At 43.9% G+C, this 25,744-nt stretch overlaps 1 protein-coding gene across 2 annotated transcripts in view; it reads left to right on the plus strand.

Moving 5' to 3' along the window:
- Window positions 1–25,744, plus strand: part of Heca (hdc homolog, cell cycle regulator) — a 176,912-nt gene that overhangs the window by 126,117 nt on the left and 25,051 nt on the right. Inside the window, exon 3 of one of the 2 annotated variants that reach the window (XM_076775786.1) lies at window positions 527–649. The exons of the other annotated variant lie outside the window; for it this stretch is intronic. Within the exon in view, the coding sequence (XP_076631901.1) occupies window positions 527–649 (123 nt within the window). The remainder of the gene's footprint in view (window positions 1–526; window positions 650–25,744) is intronic. 2 annotated transcript variants of the gene reach the window in all.

The following is a 25,744-nucleotide window of genomic DNA, read 5'->3' on the forward strand; positions in this document are numbered from 1 at the left end:
ATGACACTCGGAGGATGTATCGGATAGGAGTGGCAGGAGGTACGACGGTTATTACTGGACCATAATGAGAAGGTGGCGGGGGTGGGTCGGCATCGAGGCCATTTTTAGATAAGACCGGACCTTGCGATCTGGAGTGGAATTACGAGAGTGAGAGGGACCATTTTCATTACGTACTTTAGCCCCCTCGGAACGGCCAAACAACCAGGCCGAAAGAAAAGAAGCTTCGGACTTTCGACCACCCGCACAAACCTTGGAAGACATTTTCCCTCGAACGACCCCAAACGTCTCTGCACTTATCCTGTCGTTTCGATTCCAGCGGAGAGGAGTCGATAGGTCCACGAAACAAACCAGACCACTCGTATTCATAATTTTAATCATTCTTTGTTTAACGATTTCCCTTTGCACGTGTTTAAAAAAGAAGACAACTTAAAGACGCGTATCAAATTGTGTTCGCGGAAACTGATTTTCTACATTCGAACGATCCTGTTACGAGCATCGTTGACCTTCGTGTTCCTTTCTGTTCCAGGTAAATTACGTTCTCTCATCGCGCCAGCCGGGACTAATTAAGAGAAGAGAGCCCATCTCGCGGTATCGAGGCCAGATAGAGAGAGAGAGAGAGCAAACAAGCAAACACACACGGTCCACTTGGGTAAGAACAAGAGTCGTCGGTGTACTTTTTCCATCGACGAGCCGGTGTGTACGGTTCTTGCCTTTACTCTCTCGCAAATCCGGCCATACATGGTCCACACGCCAGACGCGGCGCAAACGGGTAAAGAATATATCCCTTCCCCCTGCCCCCCTCCCTCTGTTGCTCGGTTTCCCTCTGACGAGCTTTTCGTATCGGCGTGTCCGTCTCGTTGTCTCCGATTTATCGACCGGAAGTGGCCCGTCGACCAACTCGTCTTCCCCCTCCGGGCCGCGTCGGTTCGCGCGAGAAACAAAAACGGACACGCCGGGCCTTTATGGATTAGCTATAATCGTAATTTCGCCGCCCCCGTCGGGGATTTATACCCCGGCAGTAAAGTCAGAAAATACGACCGTGTCGTTTCCAGACGACGACGCACGCGCGAATGCACAATTTGATGCGCTCGTGTACGCCTTGTCCCGGGAGGCAAGCGCTCCGTCGTGTTCTTTCTCGCGTTATACCGTCCGGTATCTTGTTCCTCGACAACGACGCGAAACCTATATACTCCTTTAACCGGAGAGGGACAAATTTTTTATTCGCTTAGAAATGTCTAGGAACGAGTCGAAGGAACTTCTTGTCCATGACAAAAATTCCAATTTCAATTTTAATGCGAATTTCACTGAAGATCGAGTCGAAAATTTAACTGGCGAGTTTGTGCAAACTTGTAGGAATAAGTTGGGATGCGTTTGTCGTTGTTTGATGTCTAAATCTTGATGGTGTTTGTTTCAAGAGATTTTCATTCGTGAAACGCTTCCTTTCGCGTTTTGCCTTCTACTCGTTGTTCCGAAGATAAAAGTTTCGCGTATTCTTGTCGCTACCTCCCGCGGTATCGCGTCGGGGAGGATCGTCGCGATGTTGGCGGCTTTTATTGGCGCTGTTGGTTCACGAGTATCGGCGTTGCGACGAGAGTAAATCATCCACGGACACGGTACGTGGTCCCCTTTGTGCGTGGCGCGGGTTCCAGAGAGAGCAGCTTTTGTGGCTGTTTATCCGATTAGCCTGGGATGCGCCTAGTAGATTGGATACAGAGCTCCGGGTACTTTGTAGGAAACAGCGTTTTTTTAGATGCCTCTTTCCTTTTTAATGGACTTTTTAGCTGTTCCAGCATCGGGGCACGATACGATCTTTTCTCCGAGGAACTGCTAACGTTGCAAGATTATCTGTTTCGTATCGAATCTTTTTCTCGCCTTAAACAATTTTATTCTTGCTATTTCAAATGGCTCACTATACTATTACTTTATATTGTGTTTAATATTGAGATAGATTTTAGATTCCAACGCGTACAGTTGTCCGAAATCAAAGTTTTGGTGGAAAATGAACGACCTAAAATTGTCGTGTTTTCTGCAGAGAGTATCTCAGAATATCGTTTGTCTCGAGAGGTCGCGACGGGATTAAAGAAGGTTGAAAATAGTTTCGGTGGCGGGTAAAAATCGATAGCCGATATTTCGGGTGTATTGTCACGGATTCTGCGACGCGTCCGCCGCGAAATCACCGTCAAAGACCGGTTATTGGTTGTGCAATATGTACGTCAGAGAGGTGGAGGAAGAAGAGAAAAAGAACGGAGGTTCGATAAACGTGGCCCAGCCACGTCCCAGGGGGTGGTTGTCGTCCTTGTACCATATTACGGGCTCTCCAAACGTTCGCGTGGGCTACGGCTGTAATTTGCCGTTTCGCGTCTTTCCATCGCGGCACGTTTACGTCTTCGCAAATAAGGACGATATAATGCGGGATTTCAAAACGTAATTCGTCGAGGAACGCGGGGGTTGGCTGTAATTTTCTTCTCTCGCGTTCGATTATTGATGACGGCGCGGCACCGCCGGGCAATTTGCGTTTATCTCAAATTGAAAACTCCCAGCGTTTTCCTTCTTAAGCTCATTTTTCGATACATAATTTAAACAAATACATTTCTCATCAATTCATTGCTGTTTTACTGTCTCTACTTTGAGGGTGGATGTCATATATATTTCGCCGCTCTGTCATGGTCCCAAATTTAATCAAAATTAACGATCGACACTTCTGATACGTTCCGTTCGAAATTATGAGTTTTATCCATCATCGAACCGAGAAAGCCGATAAGAACGTAAAACGATGGAAGATAGATGCACGAATGGTGCTTTGCAGGAATTAAGCTGAACTTAAAGGCGACATCGATAAAAAGAAAATTGCTCGACGACCAGGGGCGTAGGGGGGAGTCCCCAGAGGCGTCCCCGGAGGTGGGTGTTGCAAAACGATCTTCTTAATCGAGCGGTGATTTACGAGCCGCGTCTCGAGATACGCCGCGAAGATTACGCGGAGAGTTTGCGCAGCTGCGGCCCAACTTCGGCCTAGGATTTATGCAATTACCGTTGCGTCACAGTCAGCCGAACCTGGCCTACGGTTGCACGCACCTGTAATCGGTCCCCGGTCGACCAGCAGGGGCACAGGAGACAGGAGATCTCTTAGTTCCGCGGAGATATTTTGTTAACGCGAATTTGCCGAGAAATCCTCGGTTGAATCGATTAATCTCTTGTTTCTAACTTTATAGTTCGCGTCAACGCGGCTCTCGATTCCACTGGACGTCCGACGCTTCGCATATCGCGTTTCTAGTTAACGTGGGCGTCATCTACGTGACTAATCAGTCCGCGACCCTCGTGTCTCGGGTCGTTAACCTCCCTCTGAATATCCGTCTCCGGCATTTTCCATATTTTTCCGCGTCTAATTTCACCCCCTGTCTTCGGGATCTGCCATCAAGAATCGCCATTTTTTTCATTCTAGTAGGTACGATCCACTTTCTAACATTTAAAAATAACTTACGTTCGATAAGAGGTCTTCATTTCAATTTATTCAGATACGATAATTCCTAAAATTCGTCATTTATCATGGCTTCGGTTCTTACCTGTAATGGCGGATAATTAAGGGGGGTGCTTTCATAAATAAAGGGTACCTCCTTAGCGATATTTGTATTAAAAGTACCGACAATTTTCATTTTGTGATTAAAAATTTCTCCAACCAGTTTTCGAGACAATTCCAATGGCGTCTAAATATCTTCGAAATTAGCTTGCTCCGTTGCCCCTGACACCGATCGACACAGGGGTTCCCCGGTGTCACCAACGAATCCTGGACCCCCGAAACACGTGTTCCCCCGATCGGCAAATTACGCTTGGAGGCTGTCGTCCTCGAAGTTGGTTTGCTGGGGGGGGGGGGGGGGATCGGTAACCGGGAGTGTAATTCGAGATACGCGTCGAGAACACCCGAACACCGAACGATCTCTCCGGGTCTGGGCTCGCGAGGTTTTCTCCGGACTCTGTCGAGGTCTCGCCCTCGTTTCGCTTACACGGGAGGAACACGGCCCCCGAGGTCTGTGACCTTAAAAGTTACTTCGGTGCGCGCAGCCGGTCCGGTCGCCGGAGAGAGAAAGAGAAGTAGGAGGAGGGACACGTCGGTCAGGTGAGGAGGAAGCAATACGCGAGACGGGGGAGTATGAACGGTCGAGAGGGAAGGAGGCGGGGGAGGGACGGGGACAAGCTCGTTTATTTTATCGTACGCGGCTGGCAGACGCACACGAGCACCCGCGAGTACCGAGTACAACCACACCTAGTCGAGAGACCCGCCGCCGTATAGATACGAGTCCGATCTGTCAGGTAGTCCGTGATACATGGGCATGTGCACATAATAATATCGTGTGACAGGCCGCAAGATAGCTGGCGTGGGTCGACAGACAGGGAGTGCCACTTCAAACCGCGTCTCGTCTCCTCGTTCCTCTCGTCGGGTCTGGAGACTTCTCCTGCCCCCTCTGTTGCCTCTTCTTCCTCTCCGCCTTCTTCTTTCTTCTGGATCGTTGATAATTGTTAGATAACCGCGAGACACTGACCGTTTTTCTTCCATCGGGACGTATTACCGGAGATCCCGTAGGTGTGGGAGACGCTACACGGAGGTTGTGTTCTAGATTCTTGGCGGATGAGAGATTCGAGGGAGTGGCGTGTTCCGGGTGCCTAAGATCCGAGGGACGGAAACGCCCGAAGGGACCGGGAATTCCGTGACGAGATGTATGCGTGGTCCAGCAAAATGGAGTAGCCCAGGGGTTCGGAAGTTCGAAGCATTAGAGATTGGGCAAATCTGGGTATCTGGGGAAATGGCGAATCGAGGGAATTAGAGATCTTGGAACCTGGAGAGCACGGAGAGAAAGCAGGACACACCGCAGCCTTTGATCAATCTTCGATGTCTCGACAATGTTTCATTAGGCAATCGTAGCTTCTGGAACACTGTGGTGACATCGAAGACGTGATCAAAGGTTTTCACCGAAGTTGATTGTTTCTAGAGAGTCTCCAGTGGGATAGTCGTGTTGTAGAACCTGCTGAAGAGATTCCCAAATGCCTGCACCGGTGCAGTTAGGCGATAGAGATCCTAGACAACGGAGGCTCCAGGATTCTAAAGCCATTAAACTTGATTGGTTCTTAATTGGTTTTTTTAATTGGAGAAATAGAACTATTTTTATTAATGAGGAATTCAGAAGCTGTTCCAATGATTTTTAAAATGAACACCACTCGAGGATAGGTCTGATTAATTCTGAAAATTATCGAATAAAGATATTTCCTACCACTTACATGCTAAGAACCTTATTATCGGATCTAGTAGGTTGCCGTTAAAGTCGATATAAAATTTGCAGTATTTTCAAGGATACTTTCGGGAAGTCCAATAAGAAAGTAGCGATCGATGTTTGCAACGTTGCTAATTGGAAATCCCCCTCACGGTGTTCGTGTCGTTCGAAATGTTCGAAATACCCACAGCTAATAAACGTCGAGCGACTAATTCTCGAAGTTAACGACGATTGTTCGTTACAAGTTTACGACGTCCAGTATCTACGCGCGGAAACTCGCGTACGGGCGGACGCGGCTCGTCGATATATATCCTGCGTCGTAAAACGGCTTTCAGAAATATAACCGAGCAAGCCGCAACAAGGGTGCTCGATATATTACCAATTAAGCCCGTTAATGCGGATAGTTTGGTACTTTGCTTCTTATTAAACATACTGTTCTGAACGAAAGGCGAACCAATACACCCAACATTCGAACGTCTAAAGAATCAGAGAAACGTTTATTGGATTTATTCCATAAATATCTTTGTTTCTTTATCGTTTATTAAATATAGGTAGCCTATAACCAGACTTCATTTATATTTCCATTTAATCTGCCGGATCAAACCCCCTCGAATTGTTCACGAAAACGAAACTTTATTTTTACAGCCTCGTTAAAATTTAAGAACCCTATCTAGATTTATCTTCTTCGACGTCTGATCTTGAGAAATTTTTCATGACAAGATTCATGTCACCCATAGTTAACGTGGGAGTCAGTCTATTAAATTCTGATTCGAGGAGTAAAATATAAACAGGGTGAATATGTAGAAAGTGGAATTTGGAGCGGAAAACCTGTAAATATAACAATGTTTTGCACAGTGGTGAGCAAAGTCCCCCGCCCTCCACGAGAAAAAAAATGTTTGCTCTGGAATTTATTTATTTTTACGTTCACCCGTGCACCTGCGCGACGAAAAAGACAATCGTGGGCGAGAATCGGGCTCTCTCGGTCCAGGGCCCCGGATATTTATTATACCCCGCGCGAAGTTCCTTCGTCACGCAATCGCGAACCGGCGGTATCTAACTCTCTCGAAGTACGGTTAAGCTCCTGGCATAATTTACGGGCAACGAGCCTCCTCCAATACGGCAGTCAGATAAATCTAAAAGCCAGCCGCGTTCCCCGGACACGGGCTTCGACCGCTCTAACCGTCGAGAGATCGCAGATCCACGCAAACCGACTGCCAGCAAATTAGTCAATATTCTATTTGCCAGTAGTTACGACCACTCGTTGGTCAGACCATTCCCTCCGTATCGTTAAACGATTTTCTTTCGAGCCACCAGCCCCCGCGAACACGGTCACGCGTGCCTCGCGTTGCACAAATTGTTTTATTGCGCCCGTGCATGGTACAGCGTGTCGGATCGATGTTAATGTTGCACGAAAACGCGTGTAATCCGATGCATTTGCATGCAGGAATGTTGTCGGGCTCCCTGTACTTTGTATCGCGTGGTTCTTTCGCTGCGAGTTTGCACGCTTCAAATTGATAAAATTCTCGAACGTCGACGGGGGTGTCCTGGAGCATGGTCACCTTATTTGCAATTGTCTTTAAAGTTATAAAAGTTCGATGTATCGCAGCAAGATCGAAAGATTAGACTCGAGTCAAGATTCAAAAACTTCTTATATTCTCTAAACGAAGAGATTCGAAATTCCCAGCAACTGACGAAGTTGGTAGAAGGATTCGACGTATTTAAGGTAGTTCGTGAGATGTCTAATTAACCGAGAATTCGCGAGAGGACTTTGCGCCAAGACGGTAGATACGTCGATCGACAAATCAAAGTTACGAAGTTACAAGCTCGCCCACGTGCGTATCTCTCCGGTACGTCGTTTGATCGAGCATCGGTCCCATTAGCCGCTCACGATCCCTCGATCCTCGTAGCATTTGAATCTCCGCGCAGATAAAGCGGTTCACTTGCCAGGAAAATTATTAATCGGCGGGACGGTTCTCCTAATTAGTTGGGAAAACGCTGTTGCGAGCGAGTCCCTCTCTCTCTCGACGAGGGGGGATTTTTCGCGATCCGGAGGCCGGGTAACGAGAGATCGCCTGGCTAGGAACTGGATCGCGATCTGGTTCCATCGTGCGTCCCGTCTAGGAGGCGGAGGAGGGAAAAGGAGAACGAAGAAGACTAGTCTTTCCTCTCGTCTCCGACGCGATTCGCCATTCCGATTTCCGATGCCACCTTTTCGCTGGTTCTTCTGGTTTTCTAGCTCGGCCTCCCGGGGGCTACGGCTAAAAAACCAACCTGCCGTGTTTCCTTTTATTCGTGGAACACCGAGAAGAGAATCTCACGCGTCGCGATCAGGAAGCGGGGCCACCGAGCGGGTTCGTTGCCGCTTATGGGGCATTCCCGTTAAAAACATACACGAAATCGTTCTATTTTTCATCGAATCCTCCAAAATATGGGCTGTGAATTTTCTACGAACGCGTGAAAAAATAATTCAAAGTACAAACGGTTGGGAAAATCGGTTGTAATCTGTGAACTGTTCGAGGGGTTTCTCTGTGACACCTTGAAAAAATCGGTTTCTATTTCTTTTTATTTTTAGGAAGTGCACTGTTAAGTGCACTGTCAAGTATTGCTAGAGTTTTTATGTGTTTGTTAGGAAATAACAGTAAAAAACAATTACTTAAACCTCTATAAAAAAATACAAAAAGAATAATACAAAAGAAAATTCGTGAAATTTCCACAAGATAGACAAGTTTTAAAATTGAAATAGTAGAAAGCACTATTCGAGACTTGAACAAGCAACGAAGTTATGAAACAGTTTGCGATGTCAAAGTATAAGAAAAATAATATTTATAGTCATTGCTTCGCAAATGCTTTAAATTTTGAAGGAAAATCCCCCCCCCCCCCCCCCCCCCCCCCCCCGTCGTTTTAACGTTTTTCCAATCTTTCGTGTTCGTCTTTTAGTTCCGTTTCAGTGTTCGGACATACACCTGCACGAAAATTGAATTTCAAATTGGTCTCGCGGCGAAATTCAGTCGGTCTGTTTCTCCAAGTTGCGCGCAACGGCCGTTTCACTCGGGGCTATAAATGTTTTCCAGCGTTAGGGGACGGTCGTGAAATGATTTATTTATCGTTTATTTACGGGGCGATCTTTCGACGCGCAGATATATAGCGTGCAATTGGACGATTCGAAATAGTATTTCAAACTCGAGGGAGAGGACCACAGCTTCGAGGCGAATTATATTAATTTTGTGGCCGACGAATGGAGTCTACGAATAAATAACGGGATGGTCAGTGTTCGAGAGGTGTATTGACGCTTGACCAGTCTCGTGGCAAAATTCCCATTTATTCGTTACACGAGTCGGGCTTAACGTTTTATTTACCGAGTAACGGATAAACTTTATCTAGAGTTTAATCGAATTAAGAATGTTCGGCCGTTTCTGGTGGGAATCTGGCACGAATCGAGCTCACGAGGATCGAGTAGCGTTTTTTCGAGAGTTCCACATCGAGTGAACGCTTAGTACAGAGAATTTCTCGCGGTTTCGCGCTCGCTCCAGTCTCTGGATTGTCGATTGGCATTGATTTCAAGATTGTTTGCACGGATTGCTGGTCGTTTAATTGAACCACCTACGGGAGACACGGCTGGACTCGGCTCGGCTCGGCGATGAGTACCGGTTCTGCGGCCACGTAGGCCCGTTTTAATTTATTATCCGGCCCCGATCTCTCGGCTAATGGAATGCTCTCCCTCTGTGGCTCGCGGAAAAGCGTGGCGGCATTCTGTCCGCCTCCGTACGGGCTTACAACGATGACTGGTTTACGAGACTCGCCGACTGCCAGTCGATTTTATTTCGCTCGCGACGCGCTCCATCCAGGCGATAGAAAGCTTCGACGATGCACTGGGTGGCGCAGAATCGTTGCTTCGTTCTTAAACTGCGAGAAAATCAAGGTGGGTCACGCGTTACGAATCTACCGCCTACGCCAGTTTCTTTATTAAGCAATTTAACACCGGAAATTGTTTAATAAAGAAACTAGCGAAGGCGCTAGATTCGTATATATTTTTTTAACACTATCAGAGCATATATATACACAGGGTGTTCTGCCACCCCTGGGAAAAATTTTAATGGGGAATTCTAGAGGCCAAAATAAGACGAAAATCAAGAATGTCAATTTCTTGACTGAGACCTCGTTAAAAAGTTAATAACAATTACATATAAAAATTTCAAATCGTTCTGGAAAAATTATTTTCGATTGCGGAGGTCAATTACAATCATTTTTGGTGAATAGACATACCCCAGAAATCCTATCCACTTTCGAGAAAAAAAATCGGGTAGGTGTTTAAATTTTTCGACGAAAAAAAAATTTTCTAAATTGTTCTAAAAAAATTATTTTCGGTTGCGAGGGTCAATTACACTCATTTTTGGTCATTACACATACTCCCGAAATCCGACTCAGTTTCGAGAAAAAAATTCCTAACCGAAAATATAATTTCTGGCCAGAAATGTCTGCCCGAATTTTCATGCATATCTTTAAAACGTCATAACTTCTGAACGGATTGGTCGATTTTAATGTTTAAAAAAGCAAACTACGCGTATTTTGGCGGAGAATATGTACAAATCGCAAAAATATTCGAAAAGTTGGTCCTTGACCCCGCAAAATGAGAAAAACCCCATAAAAATGGTCCAATTTTCAAACAGCCGTAACTCCTACAATTGTGAATATATTTCAATGAAACTTTTTTCTGAAGTAGAGCTCTTGGGTACCTACAAAAAAGTATTAGAAAACTTTTCTGTAGGGTGTAAAACAAAATTACTACAAATGAAAAAGGATTTTTTAAGAAAAATCGACAGGGAGTAGGTGTCTAAATTTTTCGACGAAAAAAAAAATTTTTAATTAATTCTGAAAAAATTATTGTCGGTTGCGGGGGTCAATTACAATCACTTTTGATGAATAGACATACCCCCGAAATCCTATCCATTTTCGAGAAAAAAATGTAGTACGGTCGGAACTTTAAACGTTAATAACTGTTTAACGAAGCCTTCATCAACAAATTCGTATTCTTGATTTTCGTCTTATTTTGGTCCCTAGAATCTCCCATTAAAATTTTTCCCTGGAGTGGTCGAACACCCTGTATATATATATGCTCTGATAGTGTTAAAAGAAAATATAACTCTGTGATATTTTGTAGATCTCAAATTCTTTCAAAATTGTAGTGTTTATTGTGAAACATAACACTGAAAGTGAATTGAAAATTTATCAAAGTAACACAAAGAGTCGTGGTTAAGATTTCGGTACACCCTGTAAGTCGTCCATCATTACACATTCGACGCACGGGAGGACGATAAGTACGTTCCCCTCCGATTAGGTATGAAAAAATTACCTTTTTCCCAGCGGAGTCAGAACTAGCGTCGAACCAGCATCGCGTACGGGTGCTTCTGGTTCTGACGGTTAAAAACTAGTCCCCGATCGGAGCCGATCTCTTTTCTCGCGGGTTCGATCGTGCTTCCGCGTAGAAACGAAGTCGCGCGCGAGAAATGTCACGCGTCGCCTTTTCCACGGCTGATTGGCCGTTTTGTCGGTCAAGTCCCGCGAAGATTGCAACTTTTGCCTCCACCGGTAGAGATCGAGCAACTGCAAACCATTATTAAACTCATTTTATTTACACTCGTCACACTAGAATCACAGTTGGTTCCGGAAGTGGTTCATTTTCCACTACGTCCTCTTTTTACACAATTTTTTTTTTTTTTTTTTTTTTTTTTTTGACTTATTGCACTACGACAATGTCTTAAGAACGCTAGTTTGTAGAAAATGTCATGAAAGCTATATGAGTATCGTTCTTCGTAAATGTCAATACTTTTAATATATTCTACCTCGTGTTGTATTTATGTAACGTTGTTCCCAATGATAACTAGCAGCGCAATCGATGTTATTAAACCGGCATTATTTCGAATCGTAAAGCAGTTTTGCACGTCCAGGCACCGACGGCTCGCTTTTCGTCGACGAGTTAATGCCGAGCGTCTGATCTTTGCTCGCGCTTTCCACTTACCGCGTTGAAAAGTTCATCGCCGCGTTCTGCCAATTTACGAGCCGCTAACGAACCCAAAGAAAGTCGACCGAGTCATATATGTATTTTCTGCCGTGCTGCACCGACGAAATTGAAACGTTCGAGCTTCGATCGCCTCGAATCTTCGGGGCAACGTTTCCCCGCTCGATTTCGCATGACCTTTACCGCGGGAAAAAAGAAAAAATCCGTTCCAGGGCAAGGGAAACGTAAGGAGAATATGGCATCGAGTCATATTTGCTCGGTCCAAAGCTAACTAAAACGTTCGACCTTTAAGAACTCGCGTGGGTAAGCGTCGAAAGGATCGTACGGAGCCTTTAACCTTCATCGAATTTATTTAAACGATAAATAATGGCTAGTACTAGGCACGATCGAACGCTCGTGGAATAGTTTTCATAAAGTTTCAGTGGTGATTTCTTAGAAGGCGATTAACACTAGATTTACCCGTCGATTTTACGTTAGATTCTATTATTAAAAATATATGCAATTAATGTTACGGTTATTTTCGACGACGAACATAGACTCGCGTCGTTTTCTTATTTAATGGTAGGCCAAGGACCGTTTGCAGATTGCCGAATCGAGGGTTCGAGACACAACGAAAGTTCGTAGGAAGCGTCGCGGTAGAAACAGCGACATTTCGAAGGGCGCGATACATAAGGGGTCCCGGACAATCGTTAAAGGCTCTTGCGTTCGGTCGCCGCAAAGTTTACGACGTCGCCGCGTCATAACTCACCCGTGGCCAATTATTGCCCGAAACAATAGCTTTTTCTCTGGTTCGGCTATTACTATACACCCGACAGACATCCGGAGACTTCTTGGTCGTCGTTCCGGTTTCGTTGGGTCGCGCGGACGTCGACGTTCGCGCGCGACTCCCTCTTTTGCATCGTAAACGCGCTTAGAAGAATAATTGACAACCGGTAGCCGTCGCGAATTTCCTTTGCGTGTTTGAAAAGGAAAAGTCCCCCGTAACACGTCGCGTGACCGATGACTCAGCGATTTTCACCTCCCGTGCAACACGGAAACGCGCGTCGTCGCTCGCTGCCCCTCACAGTCCACGAACTCTGTCGACCTTTGAAGATCCCGATCAACGAGGGGATTTTTAAATCGTCGATCATTCGAAATTTCAAATTGCTTGGAATTTGAATTTCAGAATATTTGTACGAATATTTAAATTTGAGGATATCCTGGTCCTTGAAATTTGAAATTTGAATTCCGGAGTATTTAAATATGTGAAAATTTGAAGTTCTATTTTTTGAACCTAGAGAAGTACATATATGAATTTTATTCTCATCTGAGAAATTTGTGCTTCTGAAAATTTGAAATTGTATTTCTTTCACCTAGTGCAGTTTACATCTGAATTTTATTTCCATCTGAGAAATTTGAATTTTTTAATATTCGTGTATAGGAATATTTAAGTTCCATTTTTCGAACATAGAGCAGTTCTCGTAACAGCGAGGTCGAGTGGCGTTAAATTAGCCGTTACGAGAGAGGGTATAGAAGGACCGGAAATTGTTTTGCTTCCACGAAATTTTGAACGGACGGAGATTTCTGAGCCAAAAATGGGGGCGTGGTGTCGTCTCAGTCCGCGTTGGGTCCTTTCTCCGCGTCGTCGTCGGTTTAAAAATAACCGAACCGTCTACCCTGCGCGTCGTTGTCGACACCTTTGTGTCCGTCGTTGATGGAAGTTTGCAGCCGACGAGGTCTTCGGTGAACCCGTACTCGGACCGATACGCCTCCGATAAAAGCAGACCTGTGCCGGTCGAAAAATGAACGGGATACCCGGTAACGCCGTTTGACGAAATACGAAGATAGAATCTACCTTTGAACGTCTATTTCCGTCGAATCAAAGTGCTACGCGTCTCAGAGGAGACACGGTCGACAGCGATTTTCATTGTACACTTCCCGTTCCATAAAGGCGCTTCGACGACCGAATGGATGAGTGAAAACCACCGTCTCTTTTCGGACCAACAGAGTTGCTCTGCTGGTTCTGCTGGTCGAGGGAAAGCTAGGTCAGTTTAAATGCAGTTAATAATCGATCAACTATGCTGTTTTCTACATTCTACTCTCGGTATCTCTCTTCTAAAACACGCCAGGAACGAATCAAGAGGGTTAATTGCATATATATTTATCGAAACTAGACACGTTGCATAAATCAAATTTAACGTAAATTGGTATAAAATAATATTTATTCTGCGACTCTGAGTAAATCTAGTATTAATATGTCGGAAATAAATGGATAGTAATCGTTTGAATATATTAATTACGGAAGTTGCGTTTGGACATAGTCAAACTTTGTTAAATCATTATTTGAAAAAACTGAAATTTATATAGAATATAGAAAAGTGGAGGGATCGCCTTGGATTTCAACTGGAAGCTGTTCTCGCGAACGAATTGATCCTTCTGCGTAGTTTCCAGCCGAACAATTAAAACTCTCCGTTTGTGGGAAGTTTTAATTAATATCGAAGTTTCCGGACCGAATTAGAGAAGCCGGGAGGCGAGTCCTGATGCGGGGCGTCGTCGTCGTCGCTCGTCACACTCCCGCAAAATCGACGTTCAACTAATCGTCAGATTTTTCTTTTGTGCAGCCCAGACATTACTGTTTCGAAAGGTTTCGAAAGGGTCAAGAGACATCTGCTGTTTTTAAAAATCGAAATTCTAGGGTTTGTGCAATCTAGGTGTCAATATTCTGAAAGGAATTCTATATGGAGCTGGGATTGATTAGTATGATCTTGCAGACTTTAAATGCGTTTCTCTCGAATCGTTTCTTTCTTAACTGGCGTAGATAAAATCTCAAAAACTATACGTTCGATTACTTTGAAATTTTTACACGTTGTTCTACATACTAATAGTTCTCGCCCGTATCAAAATCGAATTGTTATAATGAGTTTATCATATTTTTTTCATTAAAAAGTTGCGAAAACGACGAAATTTTGTAATTTTTACTTTAAGTTTTCACCATTTTGACAATTTGCAACATAAATTAATTATTTTGGTACGGGCGATAACTGTAAACCTACCGAATAAAAATCTTTTTGATTTTTTTGATTTAGACAATTCTGAGAGCTGCAATCACCTATGCCAGTGTTTAAACACATGTTTACTGCAGACGTGATAACAACATTAAAAGTTAATAAAAATTAATACAAAAATTGTCTTGTATTCCCAAAGGATAGCTGAGTAAACTGCAAATGTGAAATATAACGTCAGATGTAACATTTCCTTTAAAAAAAATGAAGAAAAATGGTTCAATTTTCTATCATTCACATGTGATTCCCCCCTTAAATCGATTATTTATTTCTGGTACCACCTTGTGCTTCGTGTTTCCTGGCTGTACGATAGTTTTCTTTTTTTCTTCAGGCGAGTTCGGACCTCTTTGGTAGCCCGCAGCGTTTCGATTCGTGCATTCTTCGTTCGACTGCCGTTTCGATAGTAATTGCAGGCCTCGCGATCAATGGCGATACCCGTGATTTCCATAATGCGTAAATACACATTAGCTCTGTCATTGAATGCACTTGCACCAATGTAAGCTGCAATCTCGACAATATGAGGGCTCCTAAAGTCTCCTCTTTCACGGCAATTTTCCAGATCTTCACGTTCAGCCTTTCATTGTTATTTTCTGTACGTGAATGCTCCGAGGCACAGTATTTATTAACCAATCCTCCGCGAGTCACTGTCCCTGTAGATAGGTTTAATTGGCTTCTGAACGACTTTGGGTACCTTGGGTTTATCATAGTAATTCCTTCAATTTATCCAAGGCCATAGCTCTGAATTTTTATCGATGAAAATTGGGGACAAAGATGAACAGTCAACCTCGAAGCTATGTTCATTTTAAGAATCATTCTTGTGCAATGATGCAATTAAAATTAAATATTTCTATTTATGGCAATAATGCATATTGATATGATTACGTTTGCTCGAAGATAAATGGTAAGTCGGGGGATTAAGAAGCTGCGCCCTGACAGGACGGTGCAAATGACGATTTACCGCTTGTCGTAGTTCTCCGCGACGATCGCGACGATCGCTTCTCCCAGTAAATATCGGAAATATTTCGAACAAACACCGATAACGATAAAAACGGTCGCGAGACAGTCCGTTGGTCGTATTTATACGTTGTATATCGTCCAGGGGACACGGTGCACGATACCGTACCCGTGGATTTAGGGGCGTTATAAACAATCCTCGACCGCGCAGCCGGAGCGTCGTAAAGCGCGGACAATCTCGAGGCGCGGCTTAAATCCGTGAAACGGCCTTTCTGTGCCGCGTAAATCACCGTCTCGTCGTAATACCTGTTATTTAAGTAGCCCTTGTTTATCGTAATTGAGCGTGTTCCACGCGTTCTCCGCGCGAGATAACCGTTTCAGACGGCCAACGAAATTTCGTTCTTCTCGCGAGCTCACTTTCCTCGACTTTCTATTGTGTTACGAAAGTATTTAAACGTATGTACGTTCCGTAAAGTTTTAAACACCGTTTCGAGATTCTCGGAAACCCAAATCCAAATTATCAAGCTAGTTTCTTTTCGACCAAGACATATCCAGAAGTTTACAAGCGTAAATGAGCAAACATTTTTCGTTCCATAGATTACGAAGAATAGAGAGTACGATAGTAGTTCGTAAAATGAAGATCGTTACGGGGTTTGAACGTTCATTTTTTATACAGTGGAGACGAAAGTCGAAGAGTGAACTTCACTGGCTCCGAAAGGGATGTTCAACTTACTATTTGAGAGTTATTTTTATTGTGGAGAAGAGTTACAATTGTGTTAGCGGCGTTTGAAATTCAGTGTCTCGGAAATGGACGGGTTTTGCATGCGATACCGCAGAGATCGAGCTGTATGTAACGCATCCGTGAGAAGTCGTCTTTATCGGCTCGGCTAGGAGTCGTCGCGCGTCTAACCGCAGCCCGCGTGAACAAGACCGCCGCGATTCTGTCTATCTTTAGAACGCCGCGGTGTAAAAATATTCTCAAGGATTCACCGAAGGCTCCCCCGGGGAGAAAACGCGACCGAGACAAGGTTGTACCGTGTACGACTTCCACCCCATGGCTCGTTCTAAATAGCGTTCCCGAGCGCAGACGCCGCATGCTGAGGGCTCGATTTGACCCCCTCGCCCCCTTTGGGTCGTCCACCAACTTCCTGCGGTGTCTTAACAATGCTAAATATTCATTTAATTACAGAGTGCACCGGGAATTCGCGACCATCGAAGTTTCGTCGTCGATCTTAAGAATTTGTAAATTCTGCGTTTATCTAAACGTAGTCTCGAGTCTGTGTTTTTTGAATTTGATCGAGATATTAGCGATTCCGTAGAGTACCGTCAGCAACCCGAAGGACGAATAAGCGTAACGTCGAGATGTAGCAATCTGAAGGACAAGTAGACGATTGCTCTTATCTCTCCGGCGCCCTCGACTTCGTATCATAGTGAGAAATGGCGACAGCCAGTGAGATACAGTTCACATTTGCATTTCATGAATAAGAACCCTCAGTTTTCCGCCCGGCATTCTAGACTGCCTTAATACGAACATCTTTCCATTTGCAGAAGGCTTCAGCAATCATGATGTGCTTTAACACCTAAAAGATTCCAATCTTGATTTCGCACTCTCTGCCTACATAGGAATTATTCGTCGCGAATCAACCGTGAACGATTTAATTCATCTTCGACCATTCGCGAAATTTTGATCAGAATCTACCGTGGGCCAATTAATATTTTAATTATCTGTTCTTCTTGCCCTAATAACTTTTATGGAATCCATCTTCCATCGTTTGTGTAATCCTATTTCTTTTCTTTTATAAAAGTGCCATGTTTCCAAAATATTAAGTTTGAATTGAATTACGGGAAGCTCGCTCGAGATTTTTTGGTAGAAATCGAGGCAGCGAATCGATCGTTACAAGGATTCTCGGAGGCAGTGGGAGGGGGGGGGGGGGGGGTCGAGGGTACCAAAAACGGCGGTGTTTTCCTCTCGGGGGCCGGTTCGACGCCTCTTTACGGACGCACGCGCCGAAGAACGCGAGCCGTCGCGCATAAATATCGTCGTAGGAACACGGGAGGCAGGGCATTACCATAATGGCTGCTCGCATCCCTTCCCTGCGCCGGCTTAAGGATAATAGATCCTGCGGCGCGTCCTGGTCGATCCGCGTACGCGTCATGGTTCGCGAGAGCTCGGCGAACGGAACGGGAATCCGTAATTCCGCGTGGATATATAGACGACATCGATACACGGTCTTCCTTTGCGGCGAAATTACGCGTTCCAGATGACGTATCGCTGGATTTACAAGCCTCGAAAATCCTACCCTCGTCGAGGAGGGGGGTATTAATTCTAGTGATTTTCGTTCCGACTTGGCCGAGGACTCGATGAATTACATCGTTTTCAATTTCGTCGAATTGCCGCGTAAATCATTCCGGGGGAACGCATACTTATCGAGTGGAGACGACGATAAACACGCTTCGTGGGAACTCTTCTCGCGATCGATGATCGATTTTGCAACGATGCGTCGGGTCTGACCTCCGACCAGGGCGAGTAACATTCCTATCTGCGTATAAATTTAAAGTACCGGGTAAAAACAATTTTAAGACCCTTTTTGACACGATCAAATTGTGGTAAACGAAATCTTATCAACGATTGCGAAGACTGTTTGGACATTTCAATGATTGCCTAGCGTGCAGTATCAAGTCATGTAAGAAAGTAAAATTGTTAAACATACACACTTGGATGAAGATAAATGTTCTTTGGAATAATTAAAAGCTCTTTGTGATCTGGTTATCTCGTTAACTCGTGGCTACAAAATTCCCATTTGCAAGTTCTGAATTGTATCCTTGCCATGTTCTGTTTGACAAAGTTTGATGATTCTTCGTTTAAACTAAATCAACCCCTCGTCTTACGCCTCTATCGTGGAACGCGTGTACGGTGGAACGTTTCGATTCGACTTATCAACGATTTACTCGACTCAATTTCTCTGCAAAACACGACGAAGCCCCAAACCCCTTCCCGTTTTTCCCCCCGATTCTCGGGAGACGAGAGTAGAAAATTCGAGCTTTCTCAGTCGTTTCTCGTCGACTGGTTCGACGACGGAAAGAACGAGGGTCTCATAGGTGTAACCAGCTGCTAAAAACAGGAACAAGACGTGGACGATGGGGGTAGACGCGTGGTTGGCGTGGAAAGGGGGATGATAAAGAAGGTACAAACGACGACGGGGAGCGCCGTTCCACAGGAAAACGTACGACATTGGCTTTTATGCGCGCAATAATGCGAGAGCACCGGCTGTCACGGTCGTGGGATGCGTTGCAGGAAACGCACGCCATCTTCTCGTCCCTTGGAAGCTCGTTATTTTTCTCAATTTCGAGGAACGAGGGAGAGAGAGGTCGTCGAAAGATCTTGCATCTCGTGCTCGTTCGGCGCACTTTATCGTCGCGGACCGACGCGACGTCGCTTTTATTTTCGCCCGGCGAAAGAATATGGGGGATGGAATTACATCGCACTCGCGACAGCGCATTATAGTCGGCCGTTCGTTTCGCGCGAGCGTAATTCGCGCGAGCAGCTGCGTTTCCCCCCTCAACAGAATCGGTTCGTAAAGATTGCAATAACGATTCTTAAAACGGACATCGCCTGTAAAGGTTGCTAAACTGTGATCGATGATGTTGAAGATCGGATTAATCTTCCAAAAGAAGTTAATTTCAACGCGGTTGTCAAATTCTGGTTGGCGTTTCGTTGCGACCGATCTCCCCGCGGATGAATTTCGACTTCGATACGCCTCGGAGACATCGACGTGCCAATTTTCAGCGGGCAAACCTTCTTCAAACTCGGCGACACTTTTATGGAAAAGTCGGGAGAAGTTGTCGGGTCTCGTGGCCGCGCACAGATCGGCCGTGAATAATGTACGACGACACCGCCACGAGAAGCTGCTTCGTGTCTTATTTGCCGGATGACGCGGGGAAGACAACAGACAGCAAAGTCGGAGCGTATAAAAAGCCACCCAGCTTCCTTTTCCTCCTTTACGTTCCGGAGTACCTTACGTTTAATCCGGTTGAGTGCGACAAATCTTTCGGCCCTTTCCCCTCCCATCCCGGTTAAGTCTTCCGTCGGTTTCCTCCCTGCAGACCTCTTCATCCGCTCTGTTTCTCGTTTCCTTCTCCAGGCACTCTTCGTTCACGGAATTATTATTAACGATCCGCCGACGAAGGTCAATTTGCATTTGTGTTGATAATATTTTTTGGAAAGTATAATTTTAACTATTCGAATTCTCGTTTTGGGAATCGAGGTATTATTTGCAAGATACGCCAAATTGAGGGATCGAAGAGCAGCAGTGAAAGCTCGATTAACTTCCCCATGAACTTCCTAATTATTAATTGGGGGAAAGAATAGGGTGACCAAATGGGATACGGAGTCAGCGGAGCGATATTTGAGCTTCTCTGTTCAGTTTAGATCGCTATACGTCTCTGTTTATGGAATTGTTATTAACGATCCGTCGACGAAGGTCGAGTTGCATCTGTGTTGATAATATTGCTTGGAAAATATAATTTCAACTCTCCGAATTCTTGTTTTGGGAATCAAAGTATTTTTATGCAAGATATGTAAAATTAGGGGATCGAGGAGCAACGAAAGCTCGATTAACCTCCCAATGAAATTCCTAATTACTAATTGGAAGAAAATAGGGGAGCAAGGTTCGGGAATAGGGTGATCAAATAGGATACGGAGTCAGCGGAGCGATAATTCCAGCTTCTCTGTCCATTTTGGATCGGTCTACGTCTCCTTTTGGCGCGCGTTTGTTCCTTAATCTCTCGTTCAGGCGGGTACGCCTGGTCCTGCGTGGAGCTCGACGGGACCTCTCTCCGTCGTCCTTGCCTGTCCGAATGAATATTTAATTCCTACTTATCCGACGCGCGGAGGACGGGCATAAGCGCGAATAAATAAGCCGGGGGAACAGCGCGAGGAAGATGTATCTTAATGGTAATCCGCAGACCGCATCTGCGTCTCCCGCCTGCTTCTCCTCTCCATCGACCTCGCGTGCGCGAATTGAAAACGGTTGCTATCGCGATGTACAGGGTGAATCATAACACGCGGTACCCCAACGATCGATTTCAGACTCTGAAAACCCCGCGAGATCAGCTCGTACACATCCGTACTCTATTTTACTTTCTTTCATTATTTACGAGGCAAGGCACACCGGAACGCTTCAACCTCGATTTTAATGTGCTTTCGTAGAATGACAGATCTCTTGGTGTACGTAAAATATTAAATGTACTCGACACTCTTTAAAATATAAATATTCAAAGTGAAGACAATTATAAGTAAGTCTATATAACCTCATCAACTGTTCATAGAATAGTAAAATTTAATATTAATTCAGTTCGTAAGTTTTCGTGAGTATTCGTTGAATATTAAATACTGTCAAGAACTCGATCAATGGACACATTTGTCGTTTTGCTCAAGGAACCTCCCGGCCATCTTTAATCGCGTATCTATTTCCATCGAAGTGGATTCGTTTAAAATACATTCTGTACGTTTTCTGTCTCGATGGCGTTGGTGTCGAGAGAGAATATTTCGCAAGAGGCCAACCGTGTTCATAAAGCGCTATATCCATCGGTCGATCGCGAACCTTTGGACGAATCCTCGAAGAACACGGAATTTTCTGGCGGAACTTTCTCTCTCTCTCGACAATGGCATCCCTGAAGCTTCATCGTTCTCCGAGATTTTTCACAATTACGGAAGACAGAAAATGCACGGTATCCTTGCTCGGTGGCGATTCGAGGAATTCAGATTCGCCCGCGAGTCGAAAATACTTCTTCCTTTGACAGCTTATCGAGCCACGGGATCTTAAACATTCCGCGGTTCTATGTTTCGATACTCGCAGAATTCATTCGTTCTTGCATATTTCAGTCTGCCACTCCGCGCGATGCGGTAAATCGCGCAACATATTGAACCCCGTAACACGCCTACGTGCTACGGAAACTTAAAATAAACCGCCTCTTTCTGGAAACTATTCGACGATTCCGATAGGTAGTTTGATCCCGGTACGCGCTTTTGCCCTGGAATTATAACTGTCTGGAATTTCGATTACTGATTTTCGGGCCGAGTTCGCGGATACGTTTGCCATGCGTAACGGGTTGTAAGAAATATCAAATGCCACGGTGGGCGACGTAAAGTATATTAGGAATGTTCATTGTTCGGTCGCGTAACACAATAATAGATAACGAATTTAAAACTCGTTGCAATTTATTCTGACGTTCATTCGATCGAATGGTTAAATTCTTACTCGATCGTATCGTTTCATTTCATTCATCGCTTTAAATTGTTAGCAGAATAATGATTCTATACGGTTTTGCGCGTCTGAAATATTTTATTATGACTCCGCTGAATTATTAGCTTTCTATTATGGACATATTATCGGGTCTCGAAGGTATTTCTTGTACGAGGCAACCACAAATCTAACGCAATAATATTTTTTCAATATTACCGTGAACCTAACCTCGGACTATTCAATGAAATTACATTTATTTTTGTATTATTATTATTTATTAACTGGGAGAAATTCTTTGGTACAGAAGATGTAATATCTAAGGAACAACAAAATATAGATTTTACGCAGGAGATATTATCGTTCACAAAATTTAGCAAAAAAAATAATCGAGTTCGCATGAGAATTCTATTTATACAATTTTGAAATAGGTACATACAAAGTTTGATTGGTTTACTTACGAACATAATATCGGTGATTTCTCTTCTATCATGCAATATTTAAACGTTAGAATTATTAAATAAATCATAATTATGCGAATCGAGAGGTATTATGAAACAACCACTGTGTCTAGCAGCGAGGCGAAGAAATTTGTGCTGCGCTCTTCCGATATTATTGTATACAGGGTGTTCGGCCATCCCTGGGAAAAATTTTAATAGAGGATTCTAGAGGCCAAAATAAGACGAAAATCAAGAATACCAATTTGTTGATGTAGGCTTCGTTAAAAAGTTCTTAACAATTAAATTTAAAAATTTCAAATCGTTCTGAAAAAATTATTTTCGGTCGTGGGGGTCAATTACAATCATTTTTGGTGAATACACATACTTCCGAAATCCTACCCACTTTCGAGAAAAAAATTCGAGTAACTGCTGAAAATTTCGGGTGAAAAAAAGACTTTCGAATCATCTTGGAAAAATTATATTTAGTTGCAGAGGTCAATTGCAAGTATTTTTGGTGAATAGACATACCCCCGAAATCCTACTCAGTTTCGAGAAAAAAATTCCTTACCAAAAATATAATTTCTGGCAAGAAATGTCTGCCCGAATTTTCATGCGAATCTTTAAAACGTCATAACTTCTGAACGGATCGGACGATTTTGATGTTTAAAAAAGCAAACTACGCGTATTTTGCTGGAGAATATGTACAAATTGCAAAAATATTCGAAAAGTTGGTCCTTGACCCCGCAAAATGAGAAAAACCCCATAAAAATGGTCCAATTTTCAAACAGCCATAACTCCTACAATTTTGAATATATTTCAATGAAACTTTTTTCTGAAGTAGAGCTCATGCGTACCTACAAAAAAGTATTAGAAAACTTTTCTGTAGGGCGTCAAATAAAATTACTAAAAATGAAAAAGTAATTTTTAAGAAAAATCGACAGGGGGTGCCTAAATTTTTCGACGAAAAAAAAAATTTTTAATTAATTCTAAAAAAATTATTTTCGGTCGCGGGGGTCAATTACAATCATTTTTGGTGAATAGATATATCCCCAAAATCTTCCGCATTTTCGAGAAAAAAATTCAGTACGGTCGGAACTTTAAACGTTAATAACTGTTTAACGAAGCCTTCATCAACAAATTCGTATTCTTGATTTTCGTCTTATTTTGGCCTCTAAAATCCCCCATTAAAATTTTTCCCAGGGATGGCCGAACACCCTGTATATGTTTTACAGTAAGTAGACCAAATGGTGGACAACTTCAATGGTATATTTTCCACTGGTTACAAGAAATTAGAATCCAGATATTTGTTGCGTCGCGCAAGGACGTATTCGGGACTATTTTTCTTCCGATTCCCGAGGGCAGCCTCTCCCGGAGATTATTCCTTTGGTTATCAGAACGGCGATAAGTCTCTGAGCGTCGATCCTCCACCCGCGCCGCGACGGTTACAAATATAGCGCGAGTAGTAGCGATGCGTGTACGCAAAACCGAGCGAAAGATATCTCCATCGGGCTCGCGGTGAGGCTAATGCACTCTAATCTAGCCTGCCTCTATAGATAGAGGCTCCTCAATGCCATTCACTGCACGTACGTATGCACGGGCTGCACACAGAGCAGCGGTGTTGCACCCGCCGTCGTGCAATGCACCGCCGTGAACCGCAGACCTTCGCTGCGCCAGACGGTATCGGAATTATTTGCACGGCTCGGGACGGCTGACTGGCCTCTCCTGCACCAGAGGCTTTTACTTCGCAAAAATTACGTTTCCTGTTTCATCTTACCGCGATTCGCGGGCCACCAGATCGTCCACGCGACCCCACGAACCCTCGAAATTCGTCGAAAATCATGTTTCGTTACCACTCCTCACAGACTTCGGCGAAACGGAATTTTTTGTTGTCGACTAACTGATAAAAGTGTCGAATCCATTCCTAAATTAGCTTCCATGCGAGGCTCTGGCTCCTCTGAATTTTATTAGTTTAAACATTTTGCCGATAGATCGAAAATTTATATTCTTTAATAAAGCTTTAACGATCGAGAGGGTCTTCTAGTAGTCCCCAAAAAACTGAATGTATCGTTTCGACTCGAATTGCGTAACGAGAAGGAAATAAATTTAAATTAATACCGGTAGTTGTAACGGCGATTGGCCATGGACGAAGCAATCGAGGCGACAGAGTATTTTATCGTCGATGAATCGAGCAACTCCTAGCTCCGTGGGTACTAAATCTACGGAGTGTCAGGTAGATGGAATTCATCGTCGTTTAAATGTCAGCGTCGCGTGAATTCTATTGTGAACGTTCCCCTTCTGAATCTTGAATTGTGCTTTTCCACGGCTCGTTCGAATGTCGCGGGCCATGCGCGCGTCAATCGCAATTATCGACCTCTGTAGTTCAAGCATCGCGATTCTTGGATTCAATTCGAGACGCCTCATGAAACTTCGAGATCTCTTGCGCAATACACTCTTCGCGGCGCGAAAATGGCACCTTCCTCGCGAATCCCTTCTTTCGACGGCGGGAATTATTAAAAAATTCTTTCGAAGGCGACAGTTGTTCCAAAACAGTAAAAAAATAAGTTTGTACTTATCTAAAATCGTTAACGAACGAAGTGACGAGTTTTATCGCAATGAAAAGTATTTAAATTACTCGAAATAATTAAAAAAGTTCTATATAAAATTCATAGTATTTGATATTACACAATTTAATAATATAAACTTGAATCTGTTTTAACCCTTTCCACTCGTATGTCTCCATATAGTCATCATCCTACATTTTATTATTATACATATATTTACATTAGTATTTCATTTTGGGGACCCTTGTTACAATGTTTTCTTTTAATTTCTGCTTAAGTGCGTGTGTGTATATATAAAGTAAAATAAATAAGTAAAAGATGAAGTGGATTGGTAGCCTTCTCAAGTTTAAATACGAGTGCAAAGGGTTAATTCATAGGTTGCATATGACCTCCTTAAAAATTTTTATTTCTAGTTTTTTCATCTCGCGAGTGATAGATAGTCTCGCTATTGGAAGGTTAATGGGTCAATATTAAATTTCTCCGCTTTGCCTGGTAGATTTTTCCTAGCCAAAGAGAAACTCTGGTGACACGGACGACGGTAGGCGCCGTTCCCGACGCAACGTAAATAGCTCGACGCGTCGTCGTGAGCGACGATTTCGCGCCTCATCCACCCACGATCGTCTCATAGACGAGCTTTGTCTCTCGTAGCGTCGGTTCTCGGCGGATAATCGCGATAACGCGCGCAAACAGACCCGTTCACGCAACGAACTACGCGATATAATCGCCGATTTGTTCGCCTGGTGCGGAACGAGGACGTCGTCTGTGGAAAAGACCCATTCGTTTCGCCGAGCAAACTGGAGAAGGGATTCTGATCGTCGGGATACCATGAATCGGTTTAAAACTAACGATGGGAAGCGAAATTCAATTTGTACGACGCACCTACGCCGATCTGGTTAAACGGTTAAAGATATTAACGATATTTAGAAACGAAACTGGTATGGTCATGACAAACCCCTATTGATTCCTACATCTCTATGAATACTTGATTCTCAGATAGAATTTTTATCATACAGTTTTGCAATTCATTATTGTATCAAATATTCGAATTTTTCAGATGGCGATAGAATTATGGAGCATGAGAAAAGGGCCATCGTTGGGGCTGCACGAGGGTCTCCCTTTCTACGATCCTGAAAGATAATTTCTATAGAGGGTCCACCCCTTTCGTCGACCCCCAGTCATCCAGGGGAATGTAGGGTAACGAGATTCGCGTTCAGGTGGCCCGGGACACA

This window comes from Colletes latitarsis, chromosome 10, assembly GCF_051014445.1.
Source record: "Colletes latitarsis isolate SP2378_abdomen chromosome 10, iyColLati1, whole genome shotgun sequence".
Lineage (NCBI taxonomy): Eukaryota > Metazoa > Arthropoda > Insecta > Hymenoptera > Colletidae > Colletes > Colletes latitarsis.